General features: G+C 44.6%; 1 protein-coding gene across 4 annotated transcripts in view; it reads left to right on the plus strand.

Moving 5' to 3' along the window:
* The window catches only part of GMEB1 (glucocorticoid modulatory element binding protein 1), a 50,353-nt gene extending 38,223 nt beyond the window's left edge, over positions 1–12,130 (plus strand). For all 4 annotated transcript variants that reach the window (XM_035308405.3, XM_035308406.3, XM_078330928.1 and 1 more), the window contains 2 exons: positions 1,335–1,457; positions 8,027–12,130. In XM_035308405.3, coding sequence (XP_035164296.1) covers positions 1,335–1,457; positions 8,027–8,727 — 824 coding nt within the window. In that variant the 3' untranslated portion in view covers positions 8,728–12,130. The remainder of the gene's footprint in view (positions 1–1,334; positions 1,458–8,026) is intronic.
* The last annotated feature ends 11,262 nt before the right edge of the window (positions 12,131–23,392 follow it).

Raw genomic sequence — 23,392 nt, forward strand, 5'->3', positions numbered from 1 at the left:
TAAGTATTACTAATCCCATTCATTTTAGATGAGAAAAGTGAGGAGTAAAATGCCTTACCCAAAGTTGCACAGATAGGAAAAAACAAAACTGAGATGAAACTTAGCTCTATCTAGTATAGGGACCATGTTTTCAAAACCTCGAAGTCAGAACTTATAAGTAGATGCAAAATATTAAAAATGTATATATATTTTTTGAGATGGAGTCTGTCTCTGTCTCCCAGGCTGGTATTTTTTGTATTTTTTTTCTTTTTATGAGAGGGAGTTTTGCTCTTGTTGCCCAGGCTGGAGTGCAGTGGTGTGCTCTTGGCTCACTGCAACCTCCGCCTCCTTGGTTCAAAGGATTCTCCTGCTGCCTCAGTCTCCGGAGTAGCTGGAGTTACAGGCATGTGCCACCACACCTGGCTAATTTTGTATTTTTGGTAGAGATGGGGTTTCTTCATGTTGGTCAGGCTGGTCTCAAACCTCATGTTGGTCAGCTGACCCACCCACCTTGGCCTCACAAAGTGCAGGGATTACAGGTATGAGCCACCATACCTGGCCTAATTTTTGTATTTTTGGTAGAGACTGGGTTTCAGCATGTTGGCCAGACTTGTCTTGAACTCCTGTCTTCAAGTGATCCACCTACCTCGGCCTCCCAAAGTGCTGGGATTACAAATGTAAGCCACAGCTCCTGGCCTTAAAAATTTTTCAAATTTGATGATGGCTGGCTCAAGCCTGTAATCCCAGCCCTTTGGGAGGCCGAGGTGGGTGGATCACGAGGTCAAGAGATCAAGACCATCCTGGTCAACATGGTGAAACCCTGTCTCTACTAAAAATACAAAAAATTAGCTGGGCATGGTGGCGCGTGCCTGTAATCCCAGCTACTCAGAAGTCTGAGGCAGGAGAATTGCCTGAACCCAGGAGGCGGAGGTTGCGGTGAGCCGAGATTGCACCATTGCACTCCAGCCTGGGTAACAAGAGCGAAACTCCGTCTCAAAAAAAAAATTTCTAATTTATGTAAGTAGAGAGAGGGGTCTCACTATGTTGCCCAGGTCTGGAACTCCTGGCTTCAAGTGATCCTCCTGTTTTGACTTCCCAAAGTCTTGGGATTATAGGCGTGAGCCACCATGCCCAGCCTGATCTTTGTATTTATTTATATGGAAAGACTTAAACAAAAAATAGAACAATTAAATTAGAATTCATAATGCATATAATGCATCTTTGTTAAAATGTATTAAAATGCAATTAAGGGAGTCCCAGAATTTTATGGTTGTTTCATATTTATAAACAGCACAATGGAGAGTGGTGGAACATTTCTGTTTTAACTGGACAGGCATGTCTTTTGTTTTACATAGATGCTGCTGTTCTCAACAATGTAGCACACACATTTGGTCTAATGGACACAGTCAAGAAGGTTTTAGACAACAGAAGGAACCAAGTAGAGCAGGGAGAAGAACAGTTTCTCTATACTCTGACAGGTATGTATAACTTATCTCTCTTCTTTTGTGATATGTTAATATTCTTGAGTCTTGACATTTCCTTGTTGACTTCTATTGGGGTAACTCTTTTTTTTCTTTAATTCTCATAGTATCAAATTTTGCTTTTTAAAATAAAAACAACCCCAGGTGAGGTGAATTGATGAGAAAAAAGAGGCACAAAGGAAAAAAAGAGGGAAGCTAACATCATAATCCTCCCCTCCTCCTGTGTCTTGTGGAGGATTATGATGTCTGTTAGATTGCTCCATTAATCTTGTAATATTGGTAGCAGAAGACACAAATTGGTTTTTGCCTTTTTGACATTATTGATACTGCTTCTTTTGGTAGATATAAATTTAGCACTTTCTCCATTATTTGTGGTAATCAGCAATTTTGAGCATATGGTTAATTTGACTTTTTATCGAGTACTTTATACTAGTCTCCAAACTAGGTTTTAGAAATATAAAGTTGAATAAGACAACTTCAGTCTTTTCAGGGGTCTTTAAGGAACTTAAGGGAAAGCAGACATAGAATCAAATAAATGCAAAAAGTAGTAAGTTTTGTGACAGAGGCATGTAGTGGATATTCTAGAAGAACAAGGGGAGTTTTCTTTTCTTTTCTTTTCTTTTTTTTGAGACCGAGTTTCGCTCTTGTTACCCAGGCTGGAGTGCAATGGCGCAATCTCAGCTCACTGCAACCTCTGCCTCCTGGGTTCAGGCAATTCTCCTGCCTCAACCTCCTGAGTAGCTGGGATTACAGGCACGCACCACCGTGCCCAGCTAATTTTTCTTGTATTTTCAGTAGAGATGGGGTTTCACCATGTTGACCAGGATGGTCTCGATCTCTTGACCTTGTGATCCACCCACCTTGGCCTCCCAAAGTGCTGGGATTACAGGCTTGAGCCACCGTGCCCGGCCAGGGGAGTTTTCACTTAGACTCAAGAGAAGCTTTTGCAGAGGTAAGGCAGGTGAAAGATGCAAAACAAGTCAGAGTTGTGGATTAACAACCTTTGAATAATATAGAATATATTATAGTCCGTTGTAAAGCCAAAAGGAAAGAAAGATCATTTGGTAAGAGAAGGACAATTTAGATTGTTTTACATTTATCTATCTATCTATCTATCTATCTATCTATCTATCTATCTATCTGAGATGCAGTTTCACTCTTGTTGCCCAGGCTGGAGTACAATGGCTTAAACTCGGCTCACTGCAACCTCTACCTCCTGGGTTCACGTGATTCTCCTTCCTCTGCCTCCTCAGTAGCTGGGATTACAGACATGTGCCACCACGCCCAGCTAATTTTTATATTTTTAGTAGAGACAGGGTTTTGTTTTGTTTTTGAGACAGAGTTTCACTGTTGTTACCCAGACTGGAGTGCAATGGCATGATCTCAGCTCACTGCAACCTCCGCCTTCTGGGTTCAAGCAATTCTCCTGCCTCAGCCTCCCGAGTAGCTGGGACTATAGGTGCGCACCACCATGCCCAGCTAATTTTTGTATTCTTAGTGGAGACGGGGTTTCACCATGTTGACCAGGATGGTCTTGATCTCTTGACCTCATGATCTACCCACCTTAGCCTCCCAAAGTGCTGGGATTATAGGCGTGAGCCACTGTGCCCAGTTTACCTTTATTCTTATATACAGATATGTTTTGTTTTGTTTTTTCCCAGATTATGTTTTAAACTCAGTTTATTGAGTTTTGATCCTCCTAAAGATTCTGGGATGGCTATTATCTCTGTTTTACAGGTGAGTCAGAAGAGGCACAGAGAGGATAAATGTGGCCCTGAGGCCACATCACTACTTGACAGAAAATCCCAGAGTAGAACTCTGTCGTCTTACTCCTAATGCAGTGCTTTCTGTCACCTTAAAACTTTAACCAGCCAGGCAAGGTGACTCACTCCTGTAATCCCAGCATTTTGGGAGGCTGAGTTGGGTCACGAGGTCAGGAGATCAAGACCGTCCTGGCCAACATGGTGAAACCCTGTCTCTATTAAAAATACAAAAATTAGCCAGGCATGATGGTGCACTCCTGTAGTCCCAGCTACTCAGGAGGCTAAGGCAGGAGAATCGCTTGAACCCAGGAAGCAGAGGTGTCAGTGAGCTGAGATGGCGCCACTACATTCCAACCTAGCAACAGAGCAAGACTCTGTCTCAAAAAAAAAAGAAAAAAATTTTTAAATCATCAGAAAAAATGTTTTTTGTTAGAAATATAGGCTTTTGATCCCTCGCGTGTATTATTTTTTTCAGATGGTTTTAATCATAGTCTATATAAACTCATTTTGTTTTTGCTTTTTATTTTTTATTTATTTATTTTTTTAAAAGATGGGGTTTCACCATGATGGCCAGGCTGGTCTTGTACTCCTGACCTCAGGTGATCCACCCACCTCAGCCTCCCAAAGTGCTAGGATTACAGGTGTGAGCCACCGTGCCTGGTCTGTTTTTGTTTTTTTTCACCATGACATATTAATATTTTTCTTTTCTCTCTTTTTTTTTTTTTGTTTTTGAGACAGAGTCTCACTCTGTCACTGAGGCTGGAATGCAGTGGCACAGTCATGGCTCATTGCAACTTTGACCTTCCCCAAGTTCATGTGACCCTCCTACCTCAGCCTCCTGAATAGCTGGGACTACAGGCTTGTGCCATCATGCGCAGCTGTTTTTGATTTTTGGTAGAGACAGGGTTTTACCACATTGCCCAGGCTGGTCTCAAACTCCTGGGCTCAAGTTATTCACCCATCTCAGCCTCCAAAATTCTGGGATTAATAGTGAGCCACTCCGCCAGCCCTATTAATATTTTTCAAGTTGCTACTCAGTATTTTACCTGGACGTTCTTCTAGGGATGACATTTAAATTTTCTTTAGTAGGTTATTTTATTGTAGTGAATTTGTCTGATCATAACCTTTTGTTTTTCATGTCCTTCTTTTTCTTTCTTTTCCTTTTCCTTTGTGTTTTTGGTAGAGATAGCTCTTGCTGTGTTGCCCAGGCTAATATCAGAACTCCTGGACTAAAGTGATTTTCTCGTTTTAGCCTCCCAAAGTTCTGGGATTACAGGCATGAGCCACCATGCCTGCCTTTCTTTTTTCCTTATATTTATGTATTTATTTTTAATTTTTTTTTTCACTCTGTCTTCAGGCTGCAGTGCATTGGTATGATCTTGGGTTACTGCAATCTCTGCTTCCTGGGTTGAAGCAACTCTCCTGCCTCAGCCTCCTGAGTAGCTGGGACTACAGGTGTATGCTACCACACCCGGCTAATTTTTGTATTTTTTAGTGGAGACAGGTTTTCACCATGTTGGCCAGGATAGTCTTGATCTTTTGACCTCATGATCCGCCTGCCTTGGCCCCGCAAAGTGCTGGGATTATAGGCATGAGCCATCTTACCTGGCCTTTTTTTTTTTTTTAAACCTCCATTCTCTCAGAATGTGAGTGGCCTTTTAAAAAATGTTCTTTTTGGGCTAGATGTGGTAGCCCCATCTCTACTAAAAATACAAAATTAGCCGTGCATGGTTGCGGGTTCCTGTAATCTCAGCTACTTGGGAGGCAGAGGCAGGAGAATCACTTGAGCCCAGGGGGCAGAGGTTGCAGTGAGCTGAGATCACACCACTACACTCCAGCCTGGGTGACACAGCAAGACTGTCTAAAAAAAAAAAAAAAAAAAAACTGTTCTTTTTGGCAAGGCACGGTGACTCACGCCTGTTAGCCTAGTACTTTGGGAGCCGAGGCAGGCAGATCACTTGAGGTTGGGAGTTCAAAATCAGCCTGTCTCTACTAAAAATACAAAAAGTTAGCCAGGCTTGGGTGGCATGCACTCGTAATCCCAGTTACTCAGGAGGCTGAGACAGGAAAATCACTTGAACCCAGGAGGTGGAGGTTGCAGTGAGCCAAGATTATGCCGCTGCACTTCAGCCTGGAGAACAAGAGTGAAACTCCATTTTGAAAAAAAAAAAAAAATTAGCTGGCCTTGTGGTGGTACCTGTAATCCTGGCTACTCAGGAGGCTGAGGCAGGAGAATTGCTTGAATCTGGGAGGTGGAGGTTGCAGTGAGCTGAGATTGTGCCACTGGGCAACAGAGTAAGACTCCGTCTCTCAAAAAAAAAAAAAGTTCTTCTAAACTACTTCCCAAGACTAAGCTTGAAGTTAAAATACTATTGGTAATTTTTTAAAATGGATTTTTATATCCCATTGTCAAATTCCCAACAAGGTTTTGCCAGTTTGTGTCACATTGGATGTTTGTATTTATGTTTTTTGATTTAAATTTTTTTAAATTATAGGTTTAATTGGTACCTTGTTTCAGTGTATAGTTTTTTCATTACTACTGAAGATGGGGAAAATGCAGCCTTTTTTTTTCCTGAAAAGGCAGTATTTTATGAATTTTGAAAGTGTTCATGATCCCTACTTACTCCTTTTATTCCAAACAAGGAACTGACTTGCTCTTGGTGTTTTTTTTTTTTTTAAAGACGGGGTTTCACCATGTTGGTCAGGCTGGTCTTGAACTCCCAACCTCAGGTGATTCACCCGCCTTGGCCTCCAAAGTGCTTGGATTACAGACGTGAGCCACCACGCCCTGCCTGCTCTTGGTGTTTTATTTTTATTTTTTATTTTTTTGAGACGGAGTTTCTCTCTTGTTGCCCAAGCTGGAGTGCAATGGCGTGATCTCGGCTTACCACAACCTCTGCCTCCCGGGTTCAAGCGATTCTCCCTGCCTCAGGCTCCCGAGTAGCTGGGATTACAGGGATGCGCTACCACGCCTGGCTAATTTTTTATATTTTTAGTAGAGACGGGGTTTCTCCATGTTGGTCAGGCTAGTGTCAAACTCCCGACCTCAGGTAATCTGCCTGCCTCCGCCTCCCGAAGTGCTGGGATTACAGGCATGAGGCACCGTGCCTGGCCGCTCTTGATGTTTTATAGTATGAGTCATTGGAAAAACCAAAATGTTTTTTCTACACTCATACACTCAATACAGCACAGAACACTTCTGTAATCAGATGTATAGGGGTTTTTCTGCATACACCTAGCAATCAAGTCTACAGTGGACACTGACTTGGTATCATATAATTCAGTTCAGTTCTGATACTGTCCACCTGGATATAGCATCACATTCCACAGGTAAGGCTCAGTCCCACAAGACTGCCTCCCATTCAGCCCCAGGATGTGACCTGGGCTTTTTTTTTTTCCTATTAATTGTTGAAGGCAAACTGCAAATGACCTGTGCTTCTGACCAACTGGCTATAAATTGGGGTTCCCATAATCACCTTCTTGTATTTGATTAATTTGCTAAGGTGACTCACAGAACTCAGAGAAACACTTGATGTTTATTGGGTTTATTATGGAGGTTATTACAGAGGATACAGATGAATAACCAGATGGAAGAGATGCGTGGGACAAGGTGGGAAGGAGAGTGGAACTTCCATGCACTCTCTAGGCACGTCACTCTCAGGAACCTCCAACAATCTGAGGCTTTGTGAACCCTGTCCTTTTGGGGTTTTATGGAGGCTTCATTACATAGGTATGATTGATTACCTTATTGGCCATTGGTAATCAACCTGTAGCCCCTCTCCACTCCTTGGGGAGGTTGTAGGGTAAGGCTGAAAGTCCTAGTCCTTTAATTATGCCTGGATCTTTCTGGTGACCAGCCCCCAAATGAATCCATCTAGGGCTTCTTAGATACCAGTCATCTTATTAAGATACAAAGACAGTTACCACTCTGGCGATCCATGTGTTTTAGGAGCTGTGTGCCAGAATCCAGGGGCAGAGACTAAATATGTATTTCTTATTATGTCACAGTATCACACATAGGGAACAAAGTGTTCTACAAGTGTAACTGATTCTTTCTTCAGTGCTTATGAGGTACTAAGTAATAGAGAGATTCCGTTGTAGAACCTGACTCACCAGTGGTCACCTAGGTTGGACTGGACCCTTGGGAGAGGGATAGTGATAGGCATATTTATAATACAAAAGCAATGAAGTTGGCCGTTAGAAGATTTTTGTCCTGGTCCAACCTTTATAACCTTAGTTTATTCATTTTCCCTCTCTGGATCTCTGTTAAAATGAATTTATTTGAACTCTAAGACCTCTTTCAGTTCTGTAATTTTTAGGAACTTCCTCTATAACCTTCTGTAGACCTTCCTGGGCAACAATGGTAAACTGTGGCTATTTGAGTCACCAGCAAAGGAGTTTTCCAGCCAATGCAGCTGTAAGGATAGTTTGAAAATCACTGTTTTTGGAATGGCCATTGTAGCTCCTTTGAAGGTCCATGACAGTTCCAAAGGACTCTGCAGCCTGGGTGCACTGGCTTATGACTATAATCCCAACACTTTGGGAAGGTGAGGTGGGTGGATCACTTGAGGCCAGAAGTTCAAGCTATATTGCACAATGATAGCACCTGTGAATAGCCACTACCCTACAGCCCAGGCAATAGCAAGACCCTGCCCCCCAAAAAACACAAGAAAGAAAACAATATCACCACTTGCCTGAGGTTACTTAGTAACAAAACCAGACAGAGACACCAGCCTGACTCTCAGTTTAATAATCCCAAGATTTTACTTTCCTCCACACAATGTCTTTTCATTTTTTCCATAGACTTGGAACGCCAGTTGGAGGAGCAGAAGAAGCAAGCCCAGGATCACAGGCTGAAATCTCAGACGGTTCAAAATGTGGTACTGATGCCTGTGAGCACTCCGAAGCCTCCAAAAAGGCCCCGGCTTCAGCGGCCAGCCTCCACCACTGTCTTGAGCCCTTCTCCTCCTGTCCAGCAGCCTCAATTCACAGTCATCTCACCCATCACTATCACCCCAGTGGGTCAGTCATTTTCCATGGGCAATATTCCAGTGGCCACCCTCAGCCAGGGCTCCAGTCCTGTGACTGTCCACACATTGCCTTCTGGCCCTCAGCTCTTCCGCTATGCCACAGTGGTCTCCTCTGCCAAGAGCAGCTCACCAGACACAGTGACCATCCACCCCTCATCTAGCTTGGCGCTGTTGAGCTCTACTGCCATGCAGGATGGGAGTACACTGGGCAACATGACCACCATGGTGAGCCCTGTGGAATTGGTGGCCATGGAGTCCGGCCTAACCTCAGCAATTCAGGCTGTTGAAAGCACCTCAGAGGATGGGCAGACCATCATTGAGATTGACCCGGCCCCAGACCCAGAGGCTGAAGATACTGAGGGCAAAGCAGTCATCTTGGAGACAGAGCTGAGGACTGAGGAGAAAGTTGTGGCTGAGATGGAAGAACACCAGCATCAAGTTCACAACGTGGAGATTGTGGTCTTAGAGGATTAACTGGGGATCTCAGGGCCAGGAGTTATGTTTTGATTTGGAATTTTAATTATTTGTTTATTTTTATCATTGTCCCACTCATTTCCACATAGGACCCTTTTTTAAAAAAAAAAAACAAAATCTTATTGTTGTAACTGAAAATGTTGGGTTCCTCCCACTCCCTCATTGAAAACTGGACAAAACAAGCTGCCCTTTCAGAAGTTGAGAATAGGTAATTCAATGTCCTAATCATCTTACACCAAGAAAGTAATTTCTTTTAGGGAAAGTGTCAAGATATCAAGTAACCCTGTCCAGAAAGCCATTTCCAGGCTCATCTATCTGTGTAGGCATGTGGTTTTATTCTTGTAAAGATACATTGACCAAACTCTGGAACACAGATCTGACACTGGAAGGCAACCCATTTGCATGTGGATGCAGAAGGGCACTTTATTTTGTATCCTGAAAAGGGCCTACGGTGACCAGTACAAAACTCTGAAACAAAAGGAAGTTGACTCTGTTTTGAGGGGAAGGTGGCATGCCAGCACTAGCTTAAAGAGGGAAGTATTGGCCAGGTGTGGTAGCTCACGGCTGTAATCCCAGCACTTTGGGAGGCCGAGGAGGGTGGATCACAAGGTCAGGAGTTTGAGACCAGCCTGGCCAACATAATGAAACCCCGTCTCTGCTAAAAACACAAAAATAATTAGCCGGGTGTGGTGGTGGGCACCTGTAATCCCAGCTACTCGGGAGGCTGAGGCAGGAGAATTGCTTGAACCTGGGAAGGTAGAGGTTGCAGTGAGCTGAGATCACACCACTGCACTCCACCCAGGGCAACAAGAGTGAAACTCCGCCCCCGAAAATAAATAAGTAAATAAAAGGGAAGTGCTTCGGCAAATATGGGGCAGGGAAATCATCTGACTTCCAGAGGTGCAACTGATACCTCTGGAGATCTCCAAGAGTTAGTGCCATGAGTGCCATTTTGAGAAGAGGCTGGTAATAAGTGGAAGGTGCATCTTCAAAGAGCAAGTGGCAGCAGTGGCCTGTGGCTTTGCAGAAATGGAAAGCCAGGGCCGGTTGTAGTGGCTCATGCCTGTAATCCCAGCACTTTGGGAGTTCAAGGCAGGCAAATCACCTGAGGTCAGGAGTTGGAGACCAACCTGGTCAACATGGTGAAACCCTGTTTCTACTGAAATTTAGAAGAAAAAAAAAATTAGCCAGGCATGGCAGTGGTACCTGTAATCCCAGCTACTTGGGAGTTCTGAGGCAGGAGAATTGCTTGAACCTGGGAGGTGGGGGTTGCAGTGAGCCAAGATTGCACCATTGCACTCCAGCCTGGGCAACAAAAGCAAACTCCGTCTCAAAAAAAAAAAAAAGAGAGAAAGTCATGGATGCTGTAATTGTGCTTTGGAGTTCAAGGTAATAGCTTACCTTGTTCTATACTTTGTCAAAGCATTTAACCCTCCTAAACTAAACTAGGATCAGTTCATTCATTGAAACTGCAATGTGATATAAATTGCTCTGGTTCTTGGACTGTGGCTGTCATAGGGATGGGGCTCCAAGGCCATCATTTTCATTGCATGACTAGGAACAGGGAGTTCCTCAATCACACCAGCTGCCATTTTTTGTGGGGCCATTTTTTAGCTTTGGAACCAAAAGCAGCCACTCATTTGGTGCTTCCTCTTGTTCTGCCCTCCATCCCTCAACTCTTACTGGCATCTGTCTCCTGGAACCCACGCTCTTCAGCTTTTTGGCTGATTTGGAGAGCAGCGATAGGTCCCTGCTTGCCTTCATCCCCTTTAGATTCATTTATACCACAGATGTTTCTGTGAGATGTTGAGATCATAAAAAGCTTTAGGCTTGGCAGAGGATTCAACACCCCTAGGCTTTCCTGAGGCACCGACTAGATGTCTCCTGAGTGAGCTGGATGCCCTGGAAAAGAAGCTTCATCTGCAACCTTATATTATAGGAAATGTAGCAGGAATGTCAATAATAATGTTGCGGGGAGGTATTTTTTGTTTTGTTTTTAATGTTGTTTGTATATTTAGAGCTGGGCCATTTTCTGTGCTGTGATTCCTTCTCTTTGACCCTCTTCAGTGTCTGAGGCAAGAGTGGACCCTGGTTTTTATTTTTTTGATTGCATTGTTTACTGCACTAGGAAAAATATAGGAATATAGGGAAACTACAGACAAATTTAAGGAGAAATAGGTCAAAAAAGAAAGCACACACCTCAGGAGTGGGAGGAATTTTTTTATTAAAAACAAAACTTTGACCTGTAGTTTTTCTTTCTTTCTTTCTTTTTTTAAAGAAGGCACCTACCAGAAGCCATGTTTCTTCCAACAACTATTGGAAACTCCATCAAGCAAGTAAAAGTTGCATTCTCCATCCCTCAGATGGCTATATGTAGCCAGAGAAACCCTGTAGCATGGGAAGGTCACTTTTTTTTTTTTTTGAGACAGTCTCACTCTGCCACCCAGGCTGGAGTGCAATGATGTGATCTAGGCTTACTGCAGCCTCCGCCTCCCCAGTTCAAGCAATTCTGCCTCAGCCTCCTGAGTAGCTGAGATTACAGGCGGCTGCCACCACGACCGGCTAATTTTTGTATTTTTAGTAGAGATGGGGTTTCACCAAGTTGGCCAAGTGAACTGGCCTCAAGTGATCTGCCCACTGTGACCTCCCAAAGTGCTGGAATTACAGGCGTGAGCCACCACGCCCCGCCTGAAGATCACTCTTAAGAATGAGATTTGTGAACTCCATACAGTTGTCAATTTCAATTTTTGAATTGTCTGGGGTTTTATTTTTCTTTTCAAAAGATCTGATAGACTTAGCAATGAATTTAAAACAGATATTTGGCCCTTAATATATCTTTAGTGAGGGAGGTAGCTTTTATTTCCTGCTTGTTTAGGTTTTCTGTTGGCACATAAAAGCAAAATTGCCGTCTAAGACTGAATCTACTTGAATGTAGGAAGGCACATCTCATCCCATTAGGGATACTTTTCTCTTTCCCAGAGATGAGAGGACCAATTCAGGACAGAAGAGCCCTCACAAATACCAACATGCTAGCTCAGGTTCCCTTCTTTCCTCCATAAGAGTTCTTAGTAGGGTTTTAAGGTAGTGTGTGCATCATGCTTCCAGAGTCAAGAGATTTCCTCAAACAGCCTGTTTACTAGATGAATTTTCCAGCTGGTGAAATACATGAGCTTTGTTGTTTTCCTGGTCTTCCAATAGCCTGTCATTATTGTTAGATATTATGATACCTGTTGTTGAATATGAGTTCCCTTACAGCCCTGGTCTAGATGATCCTAGATGGGGTGAGACATATGCAAGCCATTGGTATGTGCATAAGCAGTTGCAATGAATCATTCCTTAGGCTGACTTGGTAGTAGCCATTTATCTTTCTATTCATGCATTGAATAAACATTTTTAAGAACCATCTCTGTGCCAGGCTTTGTGCTAGGCACTGACAGTAGAGAGATGAAGACATAGTCCTTGCACTCAAGGAATTTATACTCCAGATGTCTGGAGTTAAGAAACACATATTTCAGCCAGGCACAGTGGCTTACACCTAGAATCCCAGCACTTCTGGAGGCTAAAGCAGACTTGCTGGAGGCCAGGAGTTCAAGATTAGCCTGGTCAACAGAGCAAGCCCCCCATCTCTACAAAAAAATGTAAAAATTAGTCAAGTGTTGTGGGTCGCACTTGTAGACACAGTTATTCAGAATGCTGAGGCAGGAGGATTTTGCTTGGGCCTAGGAGTTCAAGGCTGTAGTGAGCTATGACTGCCACTGTACTCCCCACTAGGCAACAGAGCAAGATCCCCAGCTCAAAAAAACAAAACTACACATTTCATTATAATTGGTTTCCTTTGTAATCCTATATATTTTACTTTATGCATTGAAAAATATTATTTAAGAATTGGTTCATAGGTTTCAGCAGACTGCCAAAGCACAAACAGTTAAGCAACTCTCCTCTACTGAGGTATGAAACAGATCATATTGGGGTGAGTGCTGTGATAGGGCTATTGGCTAGGAGCTGATAGAACAAAGCATGAAGTGCCTAACCCCACTTAGGGGTATAGATGTGGGGTCAGCAAATAAGGGAGATCTTCCTGAAGAAGGCATATACCTAAGCTGATTTAAGAGAGACCACTTTTGGCTAGGTTTATTGTACTACTTCATTTTCAAGTAATTTGGCTTATTATTCTAGAGAAAAAGTCTTCAGTTTCTTGCTGCTTCTGCTTGCAGAGCAAGGCAGAGTCAGCAACACGGGCAGTCTCGCCACTGGAGAAAGCTGATTCATGCATGGGCTTCTCCAGGTTTCCGTCAGATGGGACCCAGTGCTGAATCCAGTGTAGGATTGGAGTCTACCTGGCAAAGGGTAAATGGCCAGACCTGCCATATGGTTTCCACAAAGGCCTGAGAATCAACTATACAACTGTCTTGTCTTGGCCATGTCCCTGTTTGGTCCCCGCCTTGTTCTCTTCCCTTTCGCAATTTCCAAGCTCTCTCCACTCCTAAATACAAAACAAAACCAGTCATTCTGAAGTAATAAATGGACAATAAACGTGAAATTCAAGATTCAAAGCCACTTCATATGAAGGTTCTTTTACACCTCTGTCCATATTAAAGAGGACCAGTGTTAATTCAAACATCTGGAAAATTAATATTCAGTTCAAATGGTTCTGACACCCATTAATGGTAGCATTTTATCCCATTTCATGAAAGACATTAAAAGTAAGACCATGGTGGAGAGTATTGATTATAAAAATAGTAAAAGTCAAGCATGAAATGTGGAATTAGTAGTTGAGTTATACCATCCAGGTTTTAGTATTATCAAAGAGGTGGAAAGGACAAAGGAAGCGTTGAATTCTGAAAATAGGCATGGCCAGGTGTGGTGGCTCACACCTGTAATCTCAGCATTTTGGGAAGGCCGAGGTGGGCGGATCACGAGGTCAAGAGATCGAGACCATCTGGCCAACATGGTGAAACCCCGTCTCTACTAAAAATACAAAAATTAGCTGGGTGTGGTGGCACACATCTGTAGTCCCAGCTACTCGGGAGGCTGAGGCAGGAGAATTGCTTGAACCCAGGAGGTGGAGGTTGCAGTGAGCCAAGATCGTGCCACTGCACTCCAGCCTGGCGCCTGGTGACGGGGTGAGACTGTCCCAAAAAGAAGAAAATACGCATGAGGTTGTGATTCACCTTGGGCAATACTCTTGAGGAACTAGTCCTCTCTGAGACATAAAGTCATACACTAGCCTAGCTCCTGCATTTTCAGACAATTTTCCCAGTCTAATTGATCACTTTCCTGGAGGTGCAGCAGATCCCTTTACTCCAGGATTGTTCCTCCTTGGGAAATTTTTGTGTAGTCTGAAATGCACTGCCATAACAACCAAAGTTGTCAAGGACCTCGAGGGTGTAGTTATATTAGATTTGGACTCTTGGCTGGGCACAGTGGCTCACACTTGTAGTCCCAGCCCTTTGGGTGGCCAAGGCAAGTGAATCATCTGAGGTCAGGAGTTCAAGACCAGCCTGACCAACATGGAGAAACCCTGTCTCTACCAAAAATACAAAATGAGCCGGGTGTGGTGGCACATGCCTGTAATCCCAGCTACTCGGGAGGCTGAGTCAGGAGAATCACTTGAACCTGGGAGGCGGAGGTTACAGTGAGCCGAGATGGCACCATCACACTCCAGCCCGGGCAACAAGAGCAAAACTCCATCAAAAAAAAAAAAAATCTGGAATCTTTGTTCCTAGAATTTCTGTTATTAGGTAGCCCTATTTGAGCCCTTTCCAGATTTCCTTCCCAAATCCTGGAACCCCTTTCTTAGCCTGAGTTAGGCAATTTGACTTCCTCTAGAAGAAGGTTCTACTTACCTTAGACTCCCCTATCCTACTTCATCCTTTCTCTCTAGCTTCATCCTACTTCACCACTCCTACTTCATCCTTTCTCTCTAGCTCTTTTGGGAACCGTGATTTAGTTCCCAAATTCTGCCATGTCGGTAACTTTGCCTTCCTGCCATGGCAGTAACTCTTCAACTCTTGAGATGATCATCTCTTCCCAAGAAAAGGAATGCCCCCCCCAGGACCAAACCTGAGCATATGTTCATAGACTGCAGTCTTCACTAACCACAAGAGCCTTGCTGACACCATTGGTCACCTGAATTGAAGCCCTTTTGCGATGTGCTTGCATAGTGATGGTTTTTTGGTTTGTTTTTTTTTTTTTTCTGAGATGGAGTCTCACTCTGTTGCCCAGGCTGGAGTGCAGTGGCATGATCTCGGCTCACTGCAAACTCCACCTCCCCAGATCACCTGATCTCAGGTGATCCACCTGCCTTGGCTTCCCAGAGTGCTGGGATTACAGGCATGAGCCACTGTGCCCTGCCAAGACTCTTTAATAAATGTGATTAGTATACAATACTTCAAATGGATGTATTGTTTATAGTAGTATGACTATGTTAGTTTCCTCATTGTAAAATGGGGTAAGTAATACTATCACAAAGGAATATCGTCTTTTTTTTTTTACTGTGAGACAGAGTCTAACTGTGTTGTGCAGGCTGAAGTGCAGTGGTGTGATCTTGGCTCACTGCAACCAGTCCCTTCCGGGTTCAAGCGATTCTCTTGCCTCAGCCTCCTGAGTAGCTGGGATTACAGGAGCATACCACCACACTGAGCTAATTTTTCATATTTTTAGTAGAGATGGGGTTTTGTCATGTTGGCCAGGCTGGTCTCGAACTCCTGGCCTATAGGGATTCACCCACATTGGCCTCCCGAAGTGCTAGGATTACAGGTGTGAGCCAACATGGCTGGCTAAACAGTCTTTAAATGTACTAGAGAAGCTTAATACCTAAAAGAAATCCTTCAATGAATTATCGTATAATTGCAGTATTTTATTTGGGAATATGTTTAGTCCTTTTTTTTTTTTTGTACAAATGGGGTTTCACTATGTTGCCCAGGCTGGTCTCAAATTCCTGTCCTCTCACTTTGGCTTTCCAAAGTGCTGGGATTACAGGTGTGAGCCACCATACCTGGCCAGTGTTACTATATTTTCTTAGCACAGATTAAAAAAAATTTTTTTTGAGACAGAGTCTTACTCTGTAACCAGGCTGGAGTACAGTGGTGTGATCTTGGCTCACTGCAACCTCCACCTCCCAGGTTCAAGTGATTCTCCTGCCTCAGCCTTTGGAGTAGCTGGGACTACAGGCGCACGCCAACATACCCAGCTAATTTTTGTATTTTTAGTAGAGACAGGGTTTCACCATGTTGGCCAGGATAGTCTTGATCTCTGGACCTGGTGATCTGATCTGCTCGCCTCGGCTTCCCAAAGTGCTAGGATTACAGGTGTGAGCCGTTGCGCCTGGCCTAATTTTTTTTTTTTTTTTTTTTAGAGCCAGGGTCTCTTTGTTGCCCAAGCTAGAGTGCATACCTCACTGCAACCTTGAACTCTTGGGCTCAAGTCATCCTCCCATCTCAGCCTCCCAGGTGTTGAGACTACAGATACATGCCACCACACTCAGCTAAAATTACCCAGTCTTCCAGAGGCTCCTTGGCACTATTTACAGAAATCTTGTTTGCGCTTCATCTTTCTCTCAAGTCAACTATCTTAGACTGCAATGGTATGCTGTTCCCTAGTACAGTGATACTCAGACTTATAGAACTCATGTATCAATAAAACAAAATGGCCGTATGCCGTGGCTCTCGCCTGTAATCCCAGCACTTTGGGAGGCCAGGACAGGTGGATCATCTGAGGTTGGGAGTTTGAGGCCAGCCTGACCAATGTGGAAGACCCCTGTCTCTATTAAAAATACAATATTAGGGCCGGGAGTGGTGGCTCACGCCTGTAATCCCAGCACTTTGGGAGGCCGAGGCAGGTGGATCATGAGGTCAAGAGATCGAGACCATCCTGGTCAACATGGTGAAACCCTGTCTCTACTAAAAATACAAAAAATTAGCCGGGCATGGTGGCACGTGCCTGTAATCCCAGCTACTCAGGAGGCTGAGGCAGGAGAATTGCCTGAACCCAGAAACGGAGGTTGCGGTGAGCTGAGATTGCGCCATTGCACTCCAGCCTGGGTAACAAGAGCGAAACTCCATCTCAAAAAAAAAATAAAAATACAAAATTAGCCAGGTGTGGTGGCACATGCCTGTAATCCCAGCTACTGGGGAGGCTGACGCAGGAGAATCACTTGAACCCGGGAGGCAGAGGTTGCAGTGAGCCGAGATCACGCTGTTGCACTCCAGCTTGGATAACAAGAGTGAAACTCCATCTCAAAATAAATAAATAAAAATAAAATAAACAAAACACTTCTTGGAGACCAATATGAGCTTTCCAACATTATATTTTGTGAAATAACGAGTTTCTTTTTATTGCCAACTCTCATTGTCATTTTCTTTTTCTTTTTCTTTTTTGAGACAGGGCCTCACTCCAATTTGCCCAGGCTGGAGTACACTGGCACAATTTTGACTCACTGCAGCCTCGACCTTCTGGGCTCAGGTGATTCTTTCACCTTCGCCTCCTAAGTAGCTGAGACAACAGGCAGGTGGCATCATGCCTGGCTAATTTTTTTTTTTTTTTTTTGTATTTATTGTAGAGACGGGGCTTCACCATGTTGCCCAGGCTGATCTCAAACTCCTGAGCTCGAGGGATCCACTCGCTTCCACCTCCCAAAGTTTTGGGATTACGGAGTTAGTCACTATGCCCAGTCCATCATATGATTTTCTTTTTTTTCTTTTTTGTCTCATTTCATCTTGCAACATTGCCATCATTTGAAAAGAAAGGAGGCCGGGCACGGTGGCTCAAGCCTGTAATCCCAGCACTTTGGGAGGCCGAGGCGGGTGGATCACGAGGTCAACAGATCGAGACCATCCTGGTCAACATGGTGAAACCCCGTCTCTACTAAAAATACAAAAAATTAGCTGGGCATGGTGGCGCGTACCTGTAATCCCAGCTACTCAGGAGGCTGAGGCAGGAGAATTGCCTGAACCCACGAGGCGGAGGTTGTGGCGAGCCAAGATCGCGCCGTTGCACTCCAGCCTGGGTAACAAGAGCGAAACTCCGTCTCAAAAAAAAAAAAAAAAGAAAAGAAAGGATATGTTGACATTAAGAAGATAAGAAATAAATAATCTTAGGATAAAGAAAAGTTATCATGGCTGGGCGTGGTGGCTTACGCCTGTAATCCCAACACTTTGGGAGCCCAAGGCAGGTGGATCACGAGGTCAGGGGTTCAAGACCAGCTTGGCCAACATAGTGAAACCACATCTCTACTAAATAATACCAAAATAATTAGCTGGGCATGGTGGCATGTGCCTGTAGTACCAGCTACTCGGGAGGCTGAGGCATGAGAATCACTTGAACCTGGGAGGTGGAGGTTGCAGTGAACCGAGATTGCACCACTGCACTCCAGCCTGGGCGACAGAGCAAGAATTTGTTTTGAAAAAAAAAAAAAACAACAACAAAGAAAACAAAAAAAGAAAAAGAAGAAGAAGAAAAGAAAAGAGAGGCTAAGGCGGGTGGATCACGAGGTCAGAAGTTCAAGACCAGCCTGGCCAAGATGGTGAAACCTCGTCGCTACTAAAAATAAAAAATTAGCTGGGTGAGGTGGCAGGCACCTGTAATCCTAGCTACTCAGGAGGCTGAGGCAAAAGAATCACTTGAACCCTGGCAGGGAGGTATGGAGGTTTCAGTGAGCTGAGATCACACCATTGCACTCCAGCCTGGACGACAGAGTGAGACTGTCTAAAAACAAACAAAAAAAAAAAAAGAAAAAAGTTCTCTTAATTTAATTAGTGTAGCTTTATGAAAAACTCCTTACATGTCTGACCTGGTGGCTCAGGCCTGTAATCTCAGCACTTTGAGATCAGCCCAAGGCAGGTGGATCACTTGAGGTCAGGAGTTCAAGACCAGCCCAGCCAACATGGTGAAACTCCGTCTCTACTCAGAATACAAAAATTAGCTGAGCATAGTGGCGTGCACCCATAATCCCAGCTACGTGGGGGACTGAGACAGAGAATTGCTTGAACCTGGGAGGTGGAAGTTGCAGCAAGCCAAGATTGTGCCACTGCACTCCAACCTGGGTGACAGATTGAGACTGTCTCAAAAACAAACAAAAAAAGCCTCACTCATTAAATTGTCATTACCTTTCTCACTTCTTGGAGAACAAGTGAGAATTTCTACTCTGACCTCTAGACTTCCAGTTGAATCTTTTTCTCAGTTGAATCTTCAAGGATCTTTTAATGGTGGTTCTTTCTTGGTTCACATTCTTTTCTGCCCTATATGTCTCTAACAGTGTCCCTTGAATATGCACAGCTGTGAATTCCTAGTGGCTTCAGGCCACCTGGCCCAGTTCCAGGTCCTTTCTTTCTTTAGTCTAGTTCTCACATTGCTCTTTTCATACCTCCGTTCAGAGATTTATAAAACAACTGCACATTAAAAAGCCAATCATCAGTTTACCTAATGATTTCAGTTTCCACGGTACTTTCAACATCCCATTAAGCTAGTTAAACTGCACATTTAACCTCTTAGCACAATTATTGGCCCCAACAGGTTTTCATCTATAAAATGGAGATTGACCTTAATAGGGAGAATTTTGAAAATGAATGAGATAACAAATTAATTCAAACATTTACTAAGGATTGGGTTACAAAGATTTATAATAAAAAATATTGGCCGGGCGAGGTGGCGCACGCCTATAATCCCAGCACTTTGGGAGGCCGAAGTGGGCAGATTACCTGAGGTCAGAAGTTCAAGACCAGCCTGGCTAACATGGTGAAACCCTGTCTCTACTAAAAATACAAAAAATTAGCTAGGCATGGTAGCAGGTACCTATAATCCAAGCTACTGGAGAGGCTGAGGCAGGAGAACTGCTTGAGTCCAGGAGGCAGAGGTTGCAGTGAGCCGAGATCCTACCATTACACTCCACCCTGGGTGACAGAGCAAAACTCCATCTCAAAATAATAATAATAATAAATGTTCTTTGGCTGGGCACGGTGGCTCACGCCTGTAATCCCAGCACTTTGGGAGGCTGAGGAGGGCGGATCACCTGAGGTCAGGAGTTTGAGACCCGCCTGGCCAACATAGTGAAACCCGCCTCTACTAAAAATACAAAAATTAGCCGGTGTAGTGGCACATGCCTGTAGTCCCAGGTCTTCAGAAGGCTGAGTCAGGACAATCGCTGGAACTCGGGAGGCGGAGGTTGCAGTGAGCCGAGATCGTGCCATTGCACTCCAGCCTGGGTAACAAGAGTAAAACTCTGCCTCAAAAAAAAAATGTTCATTGTCCTTTTTTTTTTTTTTTTTTTTGAGTCGTTTTGCTGTTGTTACCCAGGCTGGAGTGCAACGGCACGATCTCGGCTCACCGCAACTTCCACCTCCTGGGCTCAGGCAATTCTCCTGCCTCAGCCTCCTGAGCAGCTGGGATTACAGGCACGCGCCACCATGCCCAGCTAATTTTTGTATTTTTAGTAGAGACAGGGTTTCACCATGTTGACCAGGATGGTCTCGATCTCTTGACCTCGTGATCCACCCGCCTCGGCCTCCCAAATTGCTGGGATTACAAGTGTGAGTCACCGTGCCCAGCCCTGTCCCTTCCCCCCACTCTGTTTTATTTATTTATTTATAATTTTTAAATTTTTTTTTGAGATGGAGTTTCACTCTTGCTACCCAGGCTGGAGTGCAATGGCGCAATGTCGGCTCACTGCAACCTCCGCCTCCTGGGTTCAGGCAATTCTCCTGCCTCAGCCTCCTGAGTAGCTGGGATTACAGGCACACGCCACCATGCCCAGCTCATTTTTTGTATTTTTAATAGAGACGGGTTTCACCATGTTGACCAGGATGGTCTCGATCTCTTGACCTCATGATCCACCTGCGTCAGCCTCCCAAAGTGCTGGGATTACAGGCTTGAGCCACCGTGCCTGGCCTTCCTTTTTTTTTTAAGATGGGTTTTACCATGTTGGTCAGGGTGGTCTTGAACTCCCCACCTCAGGTGATCCGCCTGCCTTGGCCTCCAAAGTGCTTGGATTACAGGCATGAGCTACTACCCTAGGCCCCTCCCCCCTTTTTTTTGAGATGGAGTCTCACTCTGCTGCCCAGGGTGGAGTGCAGTGGTGTGATCTCAGTTCATTGCTACCTCCACCTTCTGGGTTCAAGCAATTCTCCTATCTCAGCCTCCTGAGTAGCTGGGATTACAGGCACTCACCACTATACCCGGCTAATTTTTGTATTTTCAGTAGAGACAAGGTTTCACCATGTTGGCCAGGCTGGTCTCGAATTCCTAACCTTAGGTAATCCACCCGCCTTGGCCTCTCAAAGTTCTGGGATTACAGACGTGAGCCACCACACCAGGCCTCTTTGTCATTTAAGCAGTTGTAGATTTATTGGAGGGGCAATATGTAAACTAGGTGACTAGTTTGTTTATTTGAGATGGAGTCTTGCTTTGTTACCCAGACTGGAGTGCAATGGCACGATCTCGGCTCATTGCAACTTCCGCCTTCTGGGTTCAAGCAATTCTCCTCCCTCAGCCTCCCGAGTAGCTGGCGTGCACCACCATGCCCAGCTAATTTTTGTATTTTTAGTAGAGACAGGGTTTCACCTTGTTGACCAGGATGGTCTCGATCTCTTGACCTCATGATCCACCCGCCTCGGCCTCCCAAAGTGCTGGGATTATAGGCGTGAGCCACTGCGCTCAGCGAAAAACTTTTTTTTTAAAGTTCAGAGTGTGGTGGCTCATGCCTGTAATCCCAACACTTTGGAAAGCTAAGGCAGGAGAATTGCTTGAGGACAGGAATTTGAGACCAGCCTGGGCAACCTAGAGACCCTGTCTCTACAAAAATTAAAAAATTGGCCAGGGATAGTGATGCGTGCCTGTGGTCCCAGCTGCTCAGGAGGCTGCAATGGGAGGATCACTTGAGCCCAGGAGGTCAAGCTACAGTGAGCTGATATCATGTTATTGCACTCCAGCTTGAGCAACAGAGAAAGATCCTGTCTCAAAAAGCCAAGAAGTAGGCCGGGCGCGGTGGCTCACGCCTATAATCCCAGCACTTTGGGAGGCCGAGGCGGGTGGATCACGAGGTCAAGGAATCGAGACCATCCTGGTCAACAAGGTGAAACCCTGTCTCTACTAAAAATACAAAAATTAGCTGGGCATGGTGGCATGCACCTGTAGTCCCAGCTACTCAAGAGGCTGAGGCAGGAGAATTGCTTGAACCCAGGAGGCTGAGGTTTCGGTGAGCCGAGATTGCACCATTGCACTCCAGCCTGGGTAACAAAAGTGAAACTCCATCTCAAAAAAAAAAAGCCAAGAAATAAAATCACTAAATTTCATATATATATATATTTATTTTTTTTTAAATAGAGATGGGGTTTCTCCAGGTTGGCCAGGCTGGTTTCCAACTCCTGACCTCAGGTGATCCGCCCACCTTGGCCTCCCAAAGTGCTGGGATTACAGGCGTGAGCCACTGCACCCTGCCATATATATATTTTTGAAACGGAGTCTTGCTCCGTGGCTTAGGCTGGAATGCAATGGCATGATCTTGGCTCACTGTAACCTCCACTTCCCGGGTCCTGGTTCAAGCAATTCTCCTGCCTCAGCTTCCTGAGTAGCTGGGATTACGGGCATGCACCACCATGACCAGCTAATTTTTGTATTTTTAGTAGAGATGGGTTTTCACCATGTTGGTCAGGCTGGTCTTGAACTCCTGACCTCGTGATCCAACTGCCTCTGCCTCCCAAAGTGCTGGGATTACAGGCGTGAGCCACCGTGATTGGCCAATAATAAATTTTTTAAAAAGTTCAGTGTGAGTGGAGTTGCCTGGCAATCAGTGCTTGAGAAATACACAGGGCTAGACAGTGATAAGCTTCCTACACTGTGTATACCACAGGGAACCAGTAGAAATTTATAATTGTTTTTGCACTGTCAGTTGTGTGAGATACACAAGTATTTCTCATCAGAGGTCTTTTCTATCCCTGATGCATTAATGAAATGACTTGAGCAATGAAGTGTATTGTTCCAGAGAAAGAACTTTGGAAGGCTGGAAAGTTTGTGATTAGAATTCTAGGACCCAGTCCAGCCCATGGCAAAATTCTGAAGAGAATATAAAATTTATTTATTTATTTATTTAGTTAGTTAGTTTTGAGATGGAGTTTTGCTTTTGTTGGCCAGGCTGGAGTGCAATGGTGTGACCTCAGCTCACTGCAGTTTCCGCCTCCTGGTTTCAAGCGATTCTCATGCCTCAGTCTCCTGAGTAGCTGAGATTATAGGCACCTGCCACCATGCCCAGCTAATTTTTTGTATTTTTAGTAGAGATAGGGTTTCAACCATGTTGGCCAGGCTGGTCTTGAACTCCTGACCTCAGGTGATCCACCTGCCTCCTCCTCCCAAAGTGCAGGGATTACAGGCGCGAGCCACTGCGCTTGGCCTAAGAGTACGTAAAATTTTCCCTTTCCCCTTCCTATTTATTTTCTCTCTCCTTCCACCCCCTGCCACGGCCCTCATATATCCAGAAGGATCTCTTTGGTTTCCACCAGCGGCCTAAAATGGTAGAAATAGAAGAGGTTATTTTTGGAACTCAGAAGTTATTTTGGTCCATCTTCCTTATTTTACAGTCTTGGAAAGAGACTCTGATTGAGGAAATCATTTACTCCTAGTTTCCCTTCTATCGCTCTGGTTTGGTGCCGGGTCTTACTCTTCTCCCTTTCTTCTG

The sequence above is a fragment of the Callithrix jacchus genome, chromosome 7 (genome assembly GCF_049354715.1).
Source record: "Callithrix jacchus isolate 240 chromosome 7, calJac240_pri, whole genome shotgun sequence".
Classification (NCBI taxonomy): Eukaryota; Metazoa; Chordata; class Mammalia; order Primates; family Cebidae; genus Callithrix; species Callithrix jacchus.